This window comes from Saccopteryx bilineata, chromosome 6 (genome assembly GCF_036850765.1).
Source record: "Saccopteryx bilineata isolate mSacBil1 chromosome 6, mSacBil1_pri_phased_curated, whole genome shotgun sequence".
NCBI classification, from domain to species: domain Eukaryota; kingdom Metazoa; phylum Chordata; class Mammalia; order Chiroptera; family Emballonuridae; genus Saccopteryx; species Saccopteryx bilineata.
Window position 1 is genome coordinate 143,163,655 of NC_089495.1, and position 21,151 is coordinate 143,184,805.

The 21,151-nt window shown below is 43.9% G+C and overlaps 1 protein-coding gene across 1 annotated transcript in view; it reads left to right on the forward strand.

Moving 5' to 3' along the window:
* Positions 1–13,508: 13,508 nt before the first annotated feature.
* Positions 13,509–21,151, forward strand: part of DDX1 (DEAD-box helicase 1) — a 41,660-nt gene continuing 34,017 nt past the window's right edge. Inside the window, exons 1-5 of the mRNA XM_066235759.1 lie at positions 13,509–13,602; positions 16,756–16,807; positions 17,501–17,564; positions 18,523–18,552; positions 19,162–19,258. Of these exons, the coding sequence (XP_066091856.1) occupies positions 13,587–13,602; positions 16,756–16,807; positions 17,501–17,564; positions 18,523–18,552; positions 19,162–19,258 (259 nt within the window). The 5' untranslated portion in view covers positions 13,509–13,586. The remainder of the gene's footprint in view (positions 13,603–16,755; positions 16,808–17,500; positions 17,565–18,522; positions 18,553–19,161; positions 19,259–21,151) is intronic.

The following is a 21,151-nucleotide window of genomic DNA, read 5'->3' on the forward strand; positions in this document are numbered from 1 at the left end:
ATGGCTTCTGCCTCAGGTTCTAGAATGGCTCTGGTTGCAACAGTGCGACGCCCCAGATGGGCAGAGCATAGCCCCTTGTGGGCATGCCGGGTGGATCCTGGTCAGGCACATGCGGGAGTCTGTCTCTCTGCCTTCCGGTTTCTCACTTCAGAAAAATTAAAAAAAAAAAAATGACAGTGGAAACATTAACCAAGAGAACCAGGATTCAATGAAGCTGATGAGGAATTAATAACGTGTTTTGATAGGGCAAAGTACTACTAAAAATGTAGAGGCTATCAAAACGTTAGGATCAGACACTCTCTGGAAAAGCTAAATTAAACACCAAGGATTATGATTAAACACTATTTGAGGTGGAATTATTAAATGTCTCTCAATTTTAGCTCCTTGGTGAAATTTTACACAGGAAACTGTTCCCTGTTGAGGTCTTTAAGCATTTTGGTTTCTCTTTAGATAAAAACGTATACCCAATATTAAACTCTTAAACATGTTAAAGTTGAAATCATTATTTAAATACCGTTTTAATCTGACACAGACATAGATTCAGGATTAAAAAGGAGGCTTGGCAACTGGATTAAATCCTGAGGGAATTAACTAAAGTAAAATTAAAGGGATTTAGGGAGAGACAAAAATCTTCCCCAAACATAAGTAACTGAGTGATAAAATAGCACATTAAAGGGAAATGCTAGAAATTGCTCTAGAATTTACATTGAAAACTCAATAGTTTTGCAATAAGTACACACTTATAGAATGTTATTTCTTCTCCCTCCATTGATCTTGACTTGTGCAATCTTCCAGATCCTTCTGTTTCTGGCGTAGACTCTTGGAGAGGCAAGAAGGGATACCTGGTTTTGTTGCTCTGTTACTGACTCTTTCCACTGCCTTGCACAAATAATTTAATCTGTCTGTGCCTTGGCTTCCTAATCTAAGTATGGGGCATGAGGGACCTACAGTAAGGCATAATTCTGGCCAAGATTCTTTTGTCCAAGCCCTCTTCTTGGCTAGGTCTCAATCTCGGCCTATTAGAAACTAGAGATTCTCAGCACAAATGATTTTGTCTTCTCCCTATGTCCTACATCAAAAGACTTAAATGCTGATATAGTTTCTAACAGCCCTAGCCAATTAGGATGGCCCTAACACACACCCTAAAAGTGCCTGCCTGAGAAAGTTCAAGGCTCCCCAAAGAATCTACTGTCAGTTCTACCCAACACCTGACATAGGCCCCTGGAGCTCCTCCTTAGAGCTTTCACCAACATGAGCTCACACTGAGACTCCTTCTTCTGTCCTTTGAGGTATGTGCAGCTCTCTGACAACTCAGGAGTGTCTTTCTTGAGGACCTGAAAGCCACTGCTTTCAAATGACATCCTCAGGCAGGACAGGGCCTGTGTCTAGGTCTCTGTGGGGGGTGGAAACCTAACTGGGGTACTTGCCAGCTACCTGACACTGTGCCCTGCTCTGTGCTGACCTTGACCAGACCAGTGCCTGTGACTGTCACTTCCTGACTCTGCTCGAGCCCCCTGCCCATCCCACTGCCTGTTCTGCTATATTCCCTTTAAAATACCATTTCCTTTTAAAAATTGCCTCTGTACAAATCAAAGTTTACTTCAGCTCAGGCTGAACCTCCTTCCTTCTCGAAGTAGTTATATTACTGCTTTAAAGTTTTTCCTTACCACTTTAACAGTCCGCTTTTATCTCTGACAGTGGACTACAACTACCATGTTGTGAGGAAGCCCAGGCCACATGGAGAGGCCTCCCGCTAACCAGTGGTCCCAGCTAGGGTCTCGGGGACATGAGTAGCAGCCGTCATGCAAGAGAAGATGATTCCAAACCTGAGCCCTCAAATCTTTCAGTTGAGGCGCTACGTTTTGAGGAATCAGCGTGAGCCACTCCCGCTGTGCCGTGTGCAGGCTCCCCTCCCACGGAATCTCTGAGCATAAGAAATGGATGTTTAAACACAGCATTATGGAGAACAGGACAGCAAATCCTGGAGGGAAGGGGGGAAGGCATTGGGGGAAGGGGCATAAGGGGGGCCAAAGGGGAATAAGAAGGTGGGGGGAGATATATTCGGTGGGACATTGGAATCTATGTAAACACAAATTAAAATCATAAATTAAAAAATTTAAAAAATTACTCATGTAAAATTGGAAAAAATTTGAATTTTTTTTTTTTGGAAGTAGTGATCTATTGTTTCTGTGGAAATTGGAGCTATGGTCTTTAAATTCTCTGTAATGTTGATACGCAAAAGCTTAGTATTACCTATTTAAATGCTACAGATACAGTAAAATTTAATGTGAAGGCTAATTTTAATAGTTTGATTTTTATATGTATATATGTATTTGTATTGCCTTAAATTCATATTTTGAGAGAACAAGCTAATTTCATGATTAATAGAAGCCTGAAAAAGAAAAAAAAGAAATGGATGTTTTATGCCAGTGGTCCCCAACCCCTGGGCCACGGACTGGTACCGGTCCATAGGCCATTTGGTACTGATCTGCAGAGAAAGAATAAATAACTTACATTATTTCCGTTTTATTTATATTTAAGTCTGAACAATGTTTTATTTTTAAAAAATGACCAGATTCCCTCTGTTACATCTAAGACTAACTCTTTTATTTTTATTTTTATTTTTATTTATTTATTCATTTTTTTAGAGGGGGGGAGAGAGAGAGAGAGAAAGAGAGAGAGAGAGAGAGAGAGAAGGGGGGGAGGAGCAGGAAGCTTCAACTCCCATATGTGCCTTGACCAGGCAAGCCCAGGGTTTTGAACCAGCAACCTCAGCATTCCAGGTCAATGCTTTATCCACTGCGCCACCACAGGTCAGGCCTAAGACTAACTCTTGACGCTTGTCTTAGTCACGTGATATGTTGCCGCTAAAATTAAACCCATAAACTAGCAAAATGAGCGAAAAACAAAATTCCATCAAAAGTTTTTTTGCGAAGTGGAAAAGGGCCAGTGAGGAGACAGAAGAAGAACCTACGACCTCGAAGAAAAAGAAGGCTTCATTTCACAGACAATACCAGGAGTCCTACTTGAAGTATGGATTTATCGCAACTAGTGATTCTCACGCACCAAGGTTGCTCTGCACATTATGTGGCGACCGGCTAAGTAATGAGGCAATGAAGCCTTCAAAACTGCTTCGCCACTTGGAGACCAAGCACCCTACTTTAAAAAACAAGCCTTCTGAGTATTTCGAAAGAAAAAAGCATGAACAAGAAGGACAGAAACAATTACTGGTGGCTACTACATCAATAAATGCGAGTGCACTGAGAGCATCATACTTGGTGGCTAATCGTATTGCTAAGGCTAAAAAGCCATTCACCATTGGTGAAGAATTGATCCTTCCAGCCACCAAAGACATTTGTCGTGAACTTCTAGGAGAGGCTGCGGTTAAAAAGATAGCACAGATGCCTCTTTCGGCTACCACCGTCACACGGCGCGTTGAGGAAACAGCAGAGGACATTGAATCACAGTTGTTGGAAAGGATTAATAAATCACCGTGGTACTCTCTCCAGGTTGATGAATCTACAGATATTGACAACAAGGCAATGCTACTTGTTTACGTGCGTTATCTTTATCAAGAGGATGTGCATGAGGATATGTTATGTGCACTATCGTTGCCAACCAAAACCACAGCCGCAGAACTATTTAAATCGCTGGATGACTATATATCAGGAAAACTGAAATGGTCTTTTTGTGTCAGCATATGCACAGATGGAGCTGCTGCCAAGACCGGAAGGATGTCTGGTTTAACTACTCGGATTAAGGAGGTTGCACCTGAATGCAAGTCTACGCATTGTGTCATTCACAGGGAAATGCTGGCTAGCCAAAATATACCACCGGAACTTAACAGCGTATTGAATGATGTCGTTAAAGTTATTAACCACATCAAAGCACAGCCCTTCACTCGCGCCTGTTCAAGCAGCTTTGTGAGGAAATGAACGCAGAGCACAGACACCTTCTCTTATACACAGAAATAAGATGGTTATCCCGAGGGAGGTCCCTGGACAGAGTGTTTGAATTACGAGAGCCACTGCAGAGATTTCTCTCAGAAAAAAAGTCACCGCTAGCAGCACATTTCAGTGATGAGGAATGGGTCACAAAACTCTCTTACTTGTGCAATATATTTAACCTCCTCAATGAACTCAATTGGTCACTTCAGGGGAAAATGACAACAGTCTTCAAGTTGGCAGATAAAGTAGCTGCATTTAAAGCCAAACTGGATTTGTGAGGATGACGCGTGAACAGGGATATATTCGACATGTTTCAAACATTCGCGGAAATTTTGGAAGAGACTGAGCCCAAGCCTTCATTGTCCCAGCTGGTGCATGATCACCCGTATTTGCTTTTAAAAGAGTTTGAATGCTACTTCCCAACCACAAAAGACCCATGAATTGCCAAGGAATGGATCCACGATCCATTTGTCAACAAACCAGGTGAATCCAGTGTGTCTATGCAAGAAGAGGATCAACTACTGGAGATCGCAAATGACGGCGGCCTTAAAAATATGTTCGAGACTACAACTCTGCCGGTGTTCTGGATTAAAGTCATGCAGAATACCCCAAGATCATCACAAAAGCACTAAAAACCCTGTTGCCATTTCCAACATCCTATTTGTGTGAAGCGGGATTTTCTGCAGTGACAGCAACCAAAACAAAATTACGGAATAGACTGGACATAAGCAACACACTTTGGGTGTCACTGTCTCCCATTACCCCTTGATGGGACCATCTAGTTGCAGAGAAACAAGCTCAGGGCTCCCACTGATTTAGTGTTATGGTTGTTGAGAGATAGGCTACTCTCATTCTATATAAACATTATAATAAATAACCCTTAACTTACAATATTCATAACAATGGCGAGTTGTATTTTTCATGCACTTTATATTTGTTTTTGCGTTTTATCTTATTTTTAAGGCATGTTTAAACGTTACCATAGCAACTGGAAAGTGGAGGCAGAGAGGATGTTACTCATGTTATGTTGTTGGTGTGATGTTAAGAGGATGCTTCTAATAAAGTTGCATATGAGTACACAGTGGATTCATGTTTATTTTTATTGTCGTAGGTTCATGATTGGTAGCAAGCCTGAACCTATCTATTATCTTATTGATGTCAGACATAAAACGTTGTCAGAATAACAAATTTAAATACAGCCTGAATAATGAAGACATGCTCATTCCTCCTTTAACTTAGCCCAATAAATATCGTAAGTTCTACAATTATATTTAAAAATACCACAGTTTTTATGCCAGTCGCATAATTTTATTTTGTGCATTTATCCATCCTACCCTAAAGGCCGGTCCGTGAAAATATTTTCTGACATTAAACTGGTCCGTGGCCCAAAAAAGGTTGGGGACCATTGTTTTATACCACTCCATTCTGGGGTGCTTTGCTATGTAGCCATCGTGACTGGGACATCACAACTCAGAGCTACACCGGAAGCAGCCTTCATGTTTCCCGGTCTCATCATTGTAACATCACAGGCACCTACGCCCAGGCGGTATGAATTTCCATGTTCAGAATGACTTTCTCCAGGTATTTTAAAGACTTCTTGACCATCCTTTCTATCTCCTCTCCCCCTTTTTAAAACAGAGCATGTCATCTTGTTTCTGTCTATTTTAAATAAAAATCACAGGCTTCATTAACAAGAAAGGCTGTGATCTGTTTGAACAGACAGGAAGGAGGCACAGTGAAGCAAGGACACTGGGCTGGGGGTGAGGGGGGTGCTGAGAAAGCAAGCCTGGCCCTGTGTGCTGATGCACGACTCTCTTCTGCAGGTAACGGAACTCAGGGGCCCTGGCAGACCTGGGGCAGCTGGATTCAGGACATTCATCTGGCGTTCAGTCTGTTCTTAAACTCCCACCACCTCCAGGCCACACGCTACTGTTCAGACTCCAGAAGCAACACCATTTCCCCAAGAGCCACCAGCATCCATCACAGGGGCTGATGAGTATTCAAGATGGTGGGCTTGGGACAGAAAGTGATATTCGTGCCCACTGGCCAGTCAGCATCCAACCATAAATCATGTCCCCACCTAGCTTGCTTATTAATGAGACCGACACAGTTAGTGAGATCTCGCCTTCTGTTTTACAGCCCCTCGGAAACCCATTGGGTTGTCCTTTGTCTCACTCTCCCCATATATCTGGCTTGATGAACTTTATGGCCACTTCTTCAGGGGGTGAAGAATTATAGATCTCTGGATTTATGCCTGTTTGCAGGGCCCCCTCTGGTCCAAGCTCCATAAGGTGAATGCCGGGGCAGTGAAAATGATGTTGCATTTTAATAGTTGTGGACCAGTTTCTGACAGCTTATTTTGACAAAAGCATAAAACCCAATGATTGTTGCTCAGCAGAGAAGCTGGAGGAAATTCAGAGGGGAGCAACAGAGGATGTGTGAATGTGAGCTATCTCCAAACTGCTCTTGGAATCAGGTAAATTGTGAAAAATGGGGCAAGTAAGCTGAGCCAACAGATTTAATAATAGCTGGTCTGGAAGGAACATGACTTACCTCAGAGGCTGCTGTACAGACCTCCTTTTCCTTGGAATGGAGGGATTCTCCCCTGCTACCTGAACAAACACTGAGTCCATTAGGGAAGAGGGAGCTGTGGGAGCCAGGTCAAGATGGCCACCAAAGGATCCCTGTCTACTGGTACTCGTACCTTTGTGCATTTCCACACTGAACAGGCATCTGTGACCAATAATATATTGCAGAAGTGACAGTGGGTGACTTTGATGGCTAGGTCATAAAGGATATCATTCATTCTGTTTCATTCTCAACATCACTTGTTATGCTGGCAAGGGCGTGGGATGGGGACGCCAGCAGCCGTATCTTGAGAACATGCAGGCAGCTCAGAAAAAGGTCCGTGTGGAGAACCATGTAGAAAACCGAGGCCTCCTGCTAACTGCTGCACAGTCACAAGAGCAAGCCACCTTTACGGGCTGAGCCTCCCTCACCAGCCTGCAGATGCCTGCCGTTCCAGCCAGGAGCTTGACAAAGAGGACATATGTCTACTTCTCTCTCATGTAAGAAACCTCAAGTCACAGGTCTGGCTAATGTGGTGCTCCTTGGTATCAGGGATTCAGGCTGCTTTCCTTTCATTGTTCCGCTATCCTCAGTCTGTGGCTCTCTGCTCATGGTACAACATGGCTGCTGAAACCCCAGCCATCACACCCCACTCCAGTCAACAGGAAGGAGGAAAAGCAAGAAGGATGTACCATCTTCCCTAAGAACACTTCTGCTTATATGCCACTGGCCAGAACACAGGCATGTGTCCACATTGAGCTATCAGGGGAGGCTGGGATGTGAAATCTTTATTCTGGGCAGCCATATGTCCAGCTAAAAGTCAGAAATTTAAGGAAAAAGAGAAGTAATTATGGGGCAAACCAGCAGTTTGGGGACTGGCATTAGTACGGATTTGCTGCAAGGTGCTAGCTGAGCTGAATATGAATGAGGAGTCTGTCAGGAAGATAGGTGGTACATTACAGATGCCTGAAAACTCTACTCTTCATTGAATCAAGAAGTAGAGTCTGTTTACCTTCCTCGTGAGTCTGGGCTGATCATATGACTGGTGTTGACCGAAAGAATTTGGCAGAAGTGACACTGTGTTACTTCCATGGTTGGCTTAAGAGATATGTGCTTCTGCTTTCTATTTTTGGAACACAACCTCTTGGAATCCAGCAACCATGTAGGATGTCTGTCTTCCCTGGAAATAATGCTGCTATGAGAAGGTCCCAGCAGGCCATGAGGAGGGAGTGAGAACCCGTATGGGAGCTCTGTGGCATCACACAGCAGACTAAAGTCTCAGACCTTCCAGTCCAGCCCAGACACCAGCTGAGTGCAGCCGAGTGAATGGCCCCAGGTAATGAATGCTGAATGGAGCAGACGAACCAGACAGCTAAACCCTGCCCAGGATCCTGACTCATGGAATCATGAGCACATAAATCGGTTGTTGTATTAAGACACTAAGTTTTGGGGTAGTTATTATGCAGCAATTGATAAGTGAAACTAAAAAGGGGGGGGATGTTTTAGGGAGAGGGAACAGCATGAGAAAATAAACCATGGTAAGAGGCAATCTGATGTATGCAAGGAATTCTACATATTTGGAGATGCTATAGGGTAAAATGACCCCATGGTATAAAACGGAAGTAGGAAGGAGGCTGGACACGCAGGGTCTGGTTGGTGTCATCCTAAAACAGGTGGAATCAGGAACCTCACCCACGGAGAGCTGTAGCAAGGAAGAGAGGGTTGACTGACGGAAGGTTCGCCACGTCTCGTCCACTCCTCGCTGGCTCAAGAGCCAGAGCAAGCCCTCTCTTCTACTAACATGCAGAGCTGAGGACAAACTTCCTGGGCAGCACTTGAGGGGAAAGAAATTGTAGTTACTTGTGTGGAATGATGGGTGGGATTGTATCAGGTATTGTGAAGAAAGACTCGGGGGTTAATGTAATGGAGATACTGTATTTTCTAATCAACTAATTTTATATCAAAATGACTTCTCTTTCTCTTGCTGATTCCTTCTTCCTGGTGGCTGGATCTTTAGAAACTGAGGCAGCTTGCATTTTCCGATCCCAGAAGAGAACTGGAGCCTGGGGCAAGGGATTGAGTATCAATGAAAGGACAAAGTCAACACCCTGGTTGGATTGACGTTCCCTCTGCTGGGTTCAGGGTTACGCTCTCCACTGTATATGACAAATTTCATCTTCATTTTTGGTTTTGAGTAAATGACCGAATATGAAAGGATTGTTTTGTCGGTGCCTTTATGACCCAGGCCAAATGTCTCCCTTCTTTGTAGGTTGCTTATCAATCTATTCCAGAACATTGGAAGACATTTTTCTGAATAATTCATTATACAAAACCCATACAGATGAATGTCTCGTTTCCTTTCTTTTATGTACCTCTTAGGAATGTGTTGCACTGCAAGCAAGAGATAATTAACAGTTGCCCAACTACCTGAGGCGTTCTCAAACACAAGAGGTCTAGAGGTAGACAGACCTGGGCCGGTAACTTAGTCCATCATCTTCAAGGATGCAATCTCCTGTTTTTCCCTCAATAGCCTTGGTGTGAAGCTGTCATGGTTGTAACTCATTGCTGCCTTTCCAGGCATCATGGTCATGTTCCAAGAGGAAGAGTACGTGTCATTCAGGTCTCTCTCTTTTAAAGATTCCCTACCTGGGACTTACCATTACATCTTTCTAGGGCTAGGCAAAACTGGTTCTCACAGCTTTATCTCTCTCTCTACAAGGGAGTCTGGAAAAGTGATCATTCTTTCCCCTCCACAGACGATGTATTAGAGAAAGGCAAGGGGAAAGGGAACTCTGTGTGGCTTTTGGATGGTCAGTCCAGAGTCCTTCACAGGGCCTATCCTCTCTCCTTGTCCTCAGTATCTGAAGGCCGTGTTTCTGAGGCCTGACTTAGTAGCAGCAAAACCACATGTTCTGCAGTGAGTACTGCCTAGCTTACTTGCAAATACAGGGTGCATTTTCCTGGGTGCATGGATAACAAAAGCAAAATTTCAACATAACATAATTAGTGGTGTCCAAAAGTTCCAGTTGCATAAAATGTGGGGTTATTGTGAGGTTATAAAAATACGTTGTGGGAGGGGAAAGTCTCAGTTGGGAGTTTAAAGACGGGTGCAAACTTTACCTGGCTCAGCTGTAGATGTGCGCCACCTAATGGTAGTTGTCTTCTCACCTACCTATGTAGCTGGGTTTCTGGGACCATGCAGGGGATTCCAGAATCGTCTCCAGATTAGTAGGTGCCCATTTCATCACATAAATTGCTGGGCTGCATTAATGTCTGTGTAAAGGCAAACAGAAAGTAAGAGTCAGGGTGTAGAGGAATGGTAAAGAAGGCATTCTTGAGGTCTAGGACCATGAAGTGAGTGGTGTTTGAGGGAATGTGTGACAGTAACCTGTAGAGATTAGGAATTACTGGATGGAGGGGAATTACTGCCTCATTGATTAGATGTAAGGCTTGTACAAGGTGATAAGCCCCTGAAGGTTTTTGAACAGGAAGGATGGGGGTATTGCAGGGAAAGTTGGTGGGGATGAGTAAGCCCGGTTTAAGAGGTGGGTAATTATTGGTTTAAATCCTTAGAAACAGATACAGTTGCACATTAAACAAAGATTTCACATACAGATTATGAATTAAGGAATTTAAATGAGCGTGCTTTACTTGTTTCAATTCAAATTGTACTAGAGATATTTTCTGAAAAACAAAGAGACAAAACAGTTTACTCACACAATTCAATAGACGACTCTGCTTTTTTAAGTTTTTCGAGATGGCAGGGAGTTGTCAGCATAGAGGGGAGTAAGAGAGGAAGCAGATGGATGGACAGCGTGAGCAGCTGGATGGAAAGAAGGAGGGTCAGAATCTGCAGGAGGAGGAGGAGATTAAAGTGCTGGTGGTGGTGCCACATGGTCAGAGGAGTCAAAAAGATTCAGAGCTCTGAGGAGAGGGGAGAAGATGAGGGGTAGTGGAAGGCACAGTCTCTGAGGAGGGGGAAGGATGGGTCAAAAAAGAAAAAGAGACAGCCGAAGCCGGTGGGGTCGGGGAATGGGTCAAAGAAGAAAAAGGGACAGAGCCGCCCATCTGTAAGGCGGGAGGACGGGTTTAAGAACACAGTGGAGAAGGGAGGGGCCCCTGGCCAGCAGGGGAGGAGAAAGAGGGAGACTGGTATTTGCAAGTGAATGAGAAACAGGATTCTATGAAGGGTAGGGGCTTTCTAGAGGGGAGAGACTTGAGTGGAAAAGATTTGCAGAGGGACCAGAGAGGGGTCCCGAGAGAGGTGTGCCCCCAGGGGTCAGGCAGGAGGGGAAGAGAGTTGGGAGTCCACGGAGAAGGAAAGATTAGGAGTGAAGGTTTTAGGTGAGGTTTCTTTGGCCAAAAATGGCCTGCGTGTAGAACAAGCGGCACAGAAATTAAGGACAGGAGTGAAGGTAGAAGGAAGCCTGCACATGCGGAATTTCTGAAGCTTTTCCAGTCTGGTGGCAATAATTTTCTAGATCTCTCAGGATGTTGTAATCAAAGGTCCTGTTTTCAGGCCAATGGGAGTCATTGTCTAGCCAGTGATTTTCAACCTTTTTTGAGCCGTGGCACATTGTTTACATTTACAAAATCCTGGGGCACACCACCTACCAAAATGACACAAAATGACACTCTAACACAGTACATATTATACATATAGTTAATAATATAGTTTCTAAATGTATTTATACTCACACTGACCATGTCTCATGGCACACTGGTTGAAAAACACTGGTCTAGCCTATATTGATAAGACCAGGCTGTGTTGCAAAGGAAAATGAGTTTCTTTGGCTTGAGGTCAGAGAGACCTAATTTAGTAAGATTTTTTTAGAAGATAGCCCAATGGGGTTTGGTCAGACAGCTTTGACTCCAAAGAGCACATTGTGGAGATTAGTGATCTAGAGAGGCTGTCCCCGCCTCCAATCACAATCTCAAAGGAGAAAGCTCTCCTGGGAATGTGGAGTCGTCCTGCTTACCTGCTTAGGGGTCATCACCATCTAAGAAGGAGCTCAAAGAGAATGTGGGGGGATTTGGCTAAGCGCTTAGACTTTTGGAATGTGCTGTCCCTGGGACAGAAAAATGGCAAACCCCTCAAAATGTGAGGCTGACCAGAGAAAGCCGTCCAACGATGGATTAGGGACTTATGGGTCAAATTAAAGCCAACGGGGAGAGGGAAGGGAGAAACTCCTTACCTTTCTGATCTGGCAGGGGTTCAGGACAGGGTTAGACTGCTGGTCAATCAACCTACAATTACACATCCAAACAGAATCAGGGAGTAAGACCAGGATGAGCTGCCGCTGCCCATTGCTTCTCTGGTTGTAAGTTTGGACGGCAAAGAGGGTCCAGGCAGTTAGTACCCTGCCCTGGGTTTCAGCACCAAATGTTGGAATCCATGAGAGTCTGAAAAGACAAGAGTAACAGGCTTTTATTGAAAGGAAGAAAGGAACCCTGCCGGGCACTTCTCCTGGGAGAAGGGCACCGGTTACTGATTAGAGGCGAATTTTATAGCATTTGGGAGAGCTTGAGGGGGTACTGAGTCAAAAGTTCTGGTATGTTCCCTTTTATGGTTTTAGAATTTCAGCTTTCTGGAATGCTCCTTCTTGGGGCAGTTGATCAGCTTTCTGGAACGTTTCTGCCTCAGGGGCGATTGTCCAGTAAGTAAGGGTGAGGTCAGGCAGCCAGATGGAACAACAAAAGGGTAGTTGGAATTTCATGTATCTATCAGTAAGGTACCTAAAAGCTGCAAAATTAATATTGATATTTTAGGAAGAAAGGTCAGGCTTTCTGTCCCATCCTTTCCTAGGGGAGGAGATGAAGAAGAATGTAGAAGCTTCCGGACTTACAAGGACAATAGGTCATTTAGTTTTAACGACAGAATAAAGGTTGTCTGAGGAACTTCTTTTCTCTTACAATAAGAGACAGAATTTACATACCACCCTACATTGATTCTCTTTCTCCCTTCCTGGAATCCTTAGAGTAACATTCCTCTAGGCCAGGGGTCAGGAACCTTTTTGGCTGAGAGAGCCATGAACGCCACATACTTTAAAATGTAATTCCGTGACAGCCATACAATGGCCCATGTACGTTAGGCATTACCCAATAAAAATTTGGTTGTCCTGGAGGACAGCTGTGATTGGCTTCGACCATCCGCAACCATGAACATGAGTAGTAGGAAATGAATGGATTGTAATACATAAGAATGTTTTATATTTTTAACATTTTTTAAATTAAAGATTTGTGAGCCAGATGCAGCCATCAAAAAAGTCACATTTGGCTTACGAGTCATAGGTTCCCGACCCCTGCTCTAGGCAGAGGGGAGATAGACACTAAAAGATTCATAAATGTCTTTGATTTTATTACCTTGAAAGTTTTAATGTTTTTGTCGATCCCCTAAACAAACTTTGTAAGCTTGTTAGTAATTGTGCCATGATGTCATGCTCCCCGTGGCCTGTATGTGATCAAGGGTATATATAACCAGCCTCTGAAATGTATTGGGCGCACACGATTTGGGTCTGTAATGCCCTGTGTTAGTCATATGCGGCTGGCATATTTAATAAATCTCCTTTTTTAATAAAACCCTTCAAAATTCATCTGGACTTGGTGTCTCTATGTAAACCCACAGAAGTGTGGTAGGAGTACTTTATAAGATCTGGGCAGTGAGTTTGGTAACTTCAGTCCAGGACACTCACTACAAAGCCCTGCTGATATTTGAGAGGTTGGGGGTCTCAGGGAGCACCCATCCACCGTGACATCATCTGGTCCCTTCTATATGGAAATGTGGTCCTGAAGCCACAAAGCACGCTCCAAACAAATGGTGATTATTATGTCTAACGCTGTCCGCTCCTGACCAGGTCCCCGGAACTGGGTCCATGCTCTGTTGTCCGGGGCTGGTCATTTCCCCCCCCCTCGGAACTGTTTTCCCGGGGCTGGGTCCCTGCCCGGAACTGCAAAGCTGCAGGCCCGAGGCCGGAAGCGCGCTGCCCGGGAGCAGCGTGGCAGAGCGGAGGGAGGGACGGAGGGAAGGACGGAGGGTGGGGTAGCACGCCGAGCCGCGGAGGACGGGCGAAGATGGCGGCCTTCTCCGGTGCGTCTGCGGCGCCGGGGCCGGTGCGGGCGCCTCGGTTGGGCAGCCGGCGGGAAGCCTTCGGGGTGGGGGCGGACAGGTGTTCCGCGGTGCAGCAGAGAGCTGTCCGCGGCGGCGCCTGGGTCCTCGCGCTGCGGGGGTACCAGTGGCGGCCCCGGGAGACTGGGTCTGCGCGACCCGGGTGGTGGTGAGCGCCGCCTCTGCGGGCTCTGGTCTTCCCGGCCTCCGTCTGCCCTCTCCCGCCTGGCCGCCTGTACCGGGCTGCGCTGCGGGCGGACCCCGGCTGCTGAGACGCCGCGTGGCCCGTGGGTCTGCGACCCCGGCCCGTCGGACACGCCAGCGGAGCTCGGAGCCTTCTCTGTCCGCGCCCGCTGCGGGCTTGGCCGGGTCGACCCGCGCGGGGCGGGGGCAGGGCTCAGCGCGGACAAGGACTCTCCCGCCTCCGTCCAGGTGTTTTTCAGGCCCTTCCAAAAAACAAACGTCCTAGGCGGATGCCTTATTACTTGTCGTTAAACTGTCATATCAGCATTATTGTTCAACAGTATTGAAGCGAGGAGGGAAAGCGGATTCCTTCTCACGTGCGCTAGCCCAGCATGCGTTTTGAAAAATAGTTGTTTTACTTGCTGTAGGATACCCTCCTTTATTCCGAGCAGGTATTTAAGGTAGCTTGTTGAACCTAACTGTGGGTATGTTATCTCTTCCTTTGTCATCATCCCTTTGTATAGCCACATTTTTAGGAAGCTGCAGTAAGCCTTATACATGCTTCAACGTGGTAAATTTACATAGTAATCAATGCATCGTGTTCGGCCTACTTTTTTAAATGTTCTTAATCTATTCAGCTGACTTCAGATGTTATTTTTTTTTCCGCCTAGAAGGACATTAGGAATTTCAAGTTCTTAGTCACGAGATGGGATTTCTGATTGTTGTAGTTCCATCTCATAATAGGAAACAAGGGAAAATCTACTCAGTAGTAGCTAATCTTTTTTTCCCCAACCCTTCTTGAAAATTTTGGAGCCAAGGTACGTAGAACAGTTCCAGGTTTTAAGGTTAAGAACATGAGTATTCCTATTTTTTCCATAAGTATTAAAAATGTTATATTTAAAGAAAACAGTTTCATAGCAAACATGCAGAGAAGGTGACCAGAGAGGATCAAGAAGTCGAACCTGCTCTAAGAAGCAGTCAGTGGTTGCTGCTCGCAATAAAAGTTTCACAAGCAGCTTCAACTTGCATTGTGCGGTACATTGAAGACCATCACTCTCTTTGTTCAAGCACTTTGCTTTTTAGGGGAGAGAATCAGCCAAACTCTAATGAGGACAATTCTTGCATATATGATTTTTATTTTTAAATTCAGTGAGAGGAGGGGAGGTAGAGAGACAGACTCCTGCATGTCCCCTCCCACACCTACCAGGATCCACCCAGCAAAGCCCACTCAGGGGCAATGCTGTGCTCATCTGGGGTGTTGCTCCATTGCTCATCAACCAAGCTCTTAGTGCCTGGGGCGGAGGCCATGGAGCCATCCTCAGTGCCCAGGCCAACTTGCTCCAATATAGCCATGGCTGCAGGAGGAGAAGAGAGAGAGGAGAAGCGAGAAGACGAGGGGTAAAGCAGATGGACGCTTCTGTGTGCCCTGACTGGCAACCAAACCCGAACATCTACATGCCGGGCAGATGCTCTACCTCTGAGGCACCCGGCCAGGGCCCATATATGACTTTATTTTAAAAAAAATTTTTTTTTGATAAACGACTTAAAATCTTGATTAGTTTTTGATCTGTGCATTTTCCTGGGGAGATTTAGAATCAAGAGAGCCTTTTTTTTTTTAAAAAAAGATTTTTATGCTTTTCCATGTCATCTATATTTATGTTTACTATATAAACTTTTAGTGCATATTGTATTAATTGATAGTATTGCAGATTTGTTTTATGTCTTTACAATACAAAAGAAATACAGAATTTCCGAATTGGTTATTTTGGGGGCTTGGGACTATTTGAGTATTGTTAATTTATAATAGGGATATATATTTTTGTAATAATAATTAAAGCTGCTTTTTTTTTATAAATGCAGACCTAAAATAAAAATCACTTCTTATTTGGGAAGGTGTAAGTAATCCAACTAAGTACCCCTTACTGTTCATTTGAGAAATGATAACATGAGAAAATCTAATCAGAAATAATCCAGTCTACTTAGTGACCACTGGCTTTGAAGTAAAATTATTTAACTGTTCTTTCTGTGACATTTCCAGTTGCTCAAGTTTTTGCCACCGGACCCTCCCTTTTCAGTTAGCTAGAGTTTTAATTATGGCTGCCAATAGATGTGGCTCTCAAGGGATACTCATGTGGTCCTCGAATTGCAAAGGCACATGAATCCCAGATTATCTCTAGATAAAACAACCAAGACGCTGGTCTAGAACTCTAATCTAGTAGGTTGTTCATTAGTCATAGGAACGCTGGTGGTTACTGTGTATTAGTGACAATTATGTACCAGATGCCTTTCCTGTTATCTGTAGTCTTCTTGTGTCCCTACAGCGTAGGTGTATCAGCCCCATTTTGTATGAGAAAACAAACTGGCTTGCCCAAGGTCACATTGGTAGTGAGAGCTTGGAATTGAACTCGTCTTTCTCCAAAACTTACATTCTTGCAACAGTGCCACGCTCAGGAGGCGCTGTGGAGCTGAACTCTGCTTCAAAGCCTTTTCTCTGTTCTATGAACAATCTTTTTTTTTTTTTTTTTTCTTTTGTATTTTTCTGAAGCTGGAAATGGGGAAAGACAGTCAGATAGACTCCCGCATGCACCCGACCGGGGTCCACCCGACACGCCCACCAGGGGCGAAGCTCTGCCCACCAGGGGGCGATGCTCTGCCCCTCCGGGGCATCGCTCTGTCATGACCAGAGCCACTCTAGCGCCTGGGGCAGAGGCCAAGGAGCCATCCCCAGCGCCCGGGCCATCTTTGCTCCAATGGAGCCTTGGCTGCGGGAGGGGAAGAGAGAGACAGAGAGGAAGGGGGTGGGTGTGGAGAAGCAAATGGGCGCTTCTCCTATGTGCCCTGGCCGGGAATCGAACCCGGGTCCCCCACACGCCAGGCCGATGCTCTACTGCTGAGCCAACCGGCCAGGGCCGAACAATCGTATTTAAGTTTAAAATTAAATTTTATTTTCAGAGATGGGTGTTATGCCTGAAATTGCACAGGCTGTGGAAGAAATGGACTGGCTGTAAGTACACACATCATAAATGTGTCTGCAGCTGCAACAGTGCTTTGTAATTTAAACCATTGTTGGGGATGTTATCAGATCTCTTGGGGTATAGTTGGGGAAGGGAAATTCAGTTTTCTTATGATTCCCTAACAGCAAACATTTCCTTTTTTTAAATTTTATTTATTTTTGTTTGTATTTTTCCAAAGTTGGAAACAGGGGAGGCAGTCAGATTCCCGCATGTGCCCGACCGGGATCCACCCGGCATGCCCACCAGGGGGCGATGCTCTGCCCATCTTGGGGTGTTGCTGTGCCGCAACCAGAGCCATTCTAGCACCTGAGGCAGAGGCCACAGAGCCATCCTCAGCGCCTGGGCCAACTTTGCTCCAATGGAGCCTCGGCTGCGGGAGGGGAAGAGAGAGACAGAGAGGAAGGAGAGGGGGAGGGGTGGAGAAGGAGATGGGTACTTCTCCTGTGTGCCCTGGCTGGGAATCGAACCCGGGACTCTTGCATGCCAGGCCGATGCTCTACCAGTGAGCCAACCAGCCAGACCACATTTCCTTTTTAAACTTAGATATATTTCTATCTGGAAAAGATTGGTAGTATTCACCAAATAAAATTTTCTTTTCGGTTTATAGTTTAACATGCTCTAGTAAGCTTGGGTGATTTTTTTTTTTTAACTAACTAAAATTTTTCAAAATATGATTCTTTTAGTCTCCCAACTGATATCCAGGCAGAATCCATCCCGTTGATCCTCGGAGGCGGTGATGTACTTATGGTATGTTTAAGTATGGTGAAGTGGTTGGGAGCTGGGGACACAATTCTGGCGCTGTTTGTGAAAGACTATAAGATCTCTATAGGTTTAACAGTGATATTTTCACCAAATTAATTTTATTAGTTTACATACATTTAGGATACATAAATTGTATTCAACATATTAGATAGAAGTTGTGGAGAAAACAAAGGTGAATAAGGTGCAGTTTTTGCCCTTGAAGCTTAAACTCACTAGCACAGGTAATTGTGATCAAGACAGAACATGGCACCTGGCTAAGGGGTGCAAAGTACTACAGGACTCGAACGGGAGCCTGTTTTCCTTCTGGATGAGGGGGTCATAAGGGACTCTTCTCGGAGGAAGTAGATTTTGGACAAAGGAGGATGTAAGCGGAGTGATCTCTGGTGAAGAGTGCATCGTCAAGTACAGTGAAGATAATGCAGGTGTGATCCCAGGGTCGTTCAGTTACCTGGAAGCATAAAATGTGTGTCTAGTGGGCTGGAACTTGAGATAAGGCGATAAATATATAGTGGCTCAGAATATGTGGGCTCTCAAGTGTCACATAAAGGAATTGGGTATTTGTTGGCAATGGGGAATCATTGAAAATTTAAGTCGGGATATGTTACATGGTTAGAATGGTATTTTTTATGAAGACTAATTTGGTAGCAGCTTGTATCATTTTGATTGGCTACTGCCAGGACACTTGTAATCTAGATTAGAATGATGAGGCCTTAGAGTTGAATGGTAGTGATGGGGAAAGAAAGAAAAACAGATACTTGAGGGGAAGGGAGGGAAGGTAAGATTGGCAGCAGTCATGGCTGACTCGGGAGCCCTGAGTGATCTGGAGGCACCAGGAGGTAAAGGTAGCTAGTCAAGTGTTAAACATTTCTGCATGCTGCTGTCAGTTAACTTGACTTCTTTGACAAGTTAAATTGTAAAATCAACTTCGTTTTTTTCCATTTAGGCTGCCGAAACAGGAAGTGGAAAAACTGGTGTAAGTAATAAACTTAGATCGACATACTATGTAAGAGTTGATTTTTTTAAAGCAACGTCAAACAGTAGTTTTGACTTTGAAATATTTAATAAAACAACCTTCTCTAGAATGTGATGAATGATTGCTTGCCATGGAGAGTGATATTTTTATTGCCAGCTCATGCTGAAATAACTTCTATAAGAGCATGGCTTTAGGAATCTAGTTTTAAATTGCTATTGGAGCAGTAGTTACATTATCTGTAGTATTGATATTTACTTGGGAGTTTTACTGCAATGGCTTTAGTAATAAAGAGGTGGCAGATAGAGGTCAATCGCACGCTGGCCTAGCCTGGAGAAACAGTTTGTCGGAGAGATGGTTTTTCCTCTGTAGTTTAGGGTCATTCTGCAGGCTCCTAACCTTGATGTTTTGGGGCTGTCCACTGGTTCCTGTTATCTCCATTCTGTCACTGTCTTGTGAGTCTTACTGGGTTTGGGCAAATGAAATTGGAATGGCAGTCTGAAACCTGTGTAATTATCCAATGCGTGTGTATAACTTTTGTAATAATAACTGATTTTTAAATTGGCATTAATATCTGAATGCTAATATGGAGAACTATTGCTTCTCTGATAGGCTTTCAGTATTCCAGTCATCCAGATAGTCTATGAAACTCTGAAAGACCAACAGGAAGGCAAGAAAGGGAAAACAACCATTAAAACTGGTGCTTCAGGTAATTATAGCGTATTAGTATTTTCTTTGGTATGAATTAGTAATTCTCATCTCGGGCATGTACAGACATGTGCAGGTGTGTGTGTTTATTGTCAGTGTCCCAGGGTTGGGGGGGTTGGTATGGTATTTGGTGCACTGGAAACAGGGGTGCTGCATGTCAGAGTGTAGAGAGTGAAAATTGTCCCGCCTAAGTACTAGTGTTCTTTTTGAGAAAACTATGGAGTTGGGAAATTATATTTATTTTAATGTTTTTATTAATTTGATTTTTTGGACACTTAATATTAAATTGGTGCAATGTTTTACAAAGGTATTACGGAAGGATTTTATAAACAGGTTTTTTTTTTGTTTTTTGTTTTGGTATTTTCTCTGAAGTGAGAAGTGGGAAGGCAGAGAGAGACAGATACCCGCGTGCGCCCAGCTGGATGCTTGGGGGCAATGCTCAGAGCGGGAAGATGGAGAGGCAGATGGGCACTTCTCCTGTGTGCCCTGGCCGGGAAACGAACCCGGGACTTCCACACTCCGGGCTGATGCTCTACCACTGAGCCAAATGGCCAGGGCCATATAAACAATTGATGGAGTAAAAACTAGTAGTAGTGGGAAGTATGCCTCTCACAAGGAAGAGAGGCATGCCTTTCCTTTAAGATAAGAAAGAAGGAGCCCAGGAAGTTAAAATATGAAGTGTAAACATTAAAGTCAGTTTCTTATCTTTAGTCCTATCTGCATGGAGATTGGTCCATTACTACTGTTCTGGGCCCTGTCTATGTCACAAACAGTCTTACATCAGTTTCATCATCTTTAAATTATGTTACTTTTGTTAAGTAGGTTCTGAATTCCATTCTATCTCGAATAATCTATGGTTTTGTTATATTTTAACAGTTTATTTCATAATTTGACACTTTGGTTTCGTAGTACAAAGTGGGAGTGTGACAAATTTGTAAGTTTAGGTGGAGTGAATTTGGCATGCCAACATTTTCTTCTAAGTAGTTGGAAAGTAACAATGTGGTATACTTGGTATAATGAACTCATTTGTAAGTGAATTGTGATATAGATAATGGATATGAACTATTTAGACTATTGGCCTCTTCAAAAGTTCAGCACTTGTAACACTTCTCAACCATCATTTGTTATAGATGGTTATAAAAGAAAATACTTCCAGAAGATAACCAGAATAGTAATAGTTCCAGAAGCCATGCCCTATGAGGGATAAAGAAGCTAGATATTTAAACATGGAAACACAAGTAAAAGATATCATTGTTAAATTCTTGACAGGATCTGAAGAGAAAATAATTGTTCTTATAAAGTAGGTCCAGGACAAATTAGAAATATCTAGATCAGTTGATTTCAATCTGTTTACATTTGGGGTCCGGTGAAAATAGGAGAATTATTTCAGTGACCGCCAGGGCAGAAATCACCCTGAGCATAGTGAATTCCACTAAGATCATTGGGTCTGTAATCTTCATACATCAGGGTGGTTAACTCTTCGCTGACCGGCATGAAATTTCCGGCGGATTAGTCTGCAGACTGGTGGTTCAAAAACACTGCTCTAGATGAATGTTTCTGTTAACTTCTGAATAGCTAGATTGAGCCAGCAATGGAAGAGAGACCTCAGGAGATGGTTACTTCTCCATTAAAGTATTTAAGCAGGTGATAGATATCATTTGACCAGAAATCAAGGGAAGTTGGGCTTGGAAATGTAAATTTCTCTGTAGGTGTCATGACCCTTTGATTATCTGTATACTTTTAAGATGTTTTAGGAAAGGAAAATGCTGATCCCATTAAAATAAGCTGGAAACATTTTGTGACTTTCTGATTATGGTATTGAATTACTTAAGATGAAGGACTTTTTAAAAAATAATGATAAAATGATACTTAATATAGATGTTGAAATGTTGGT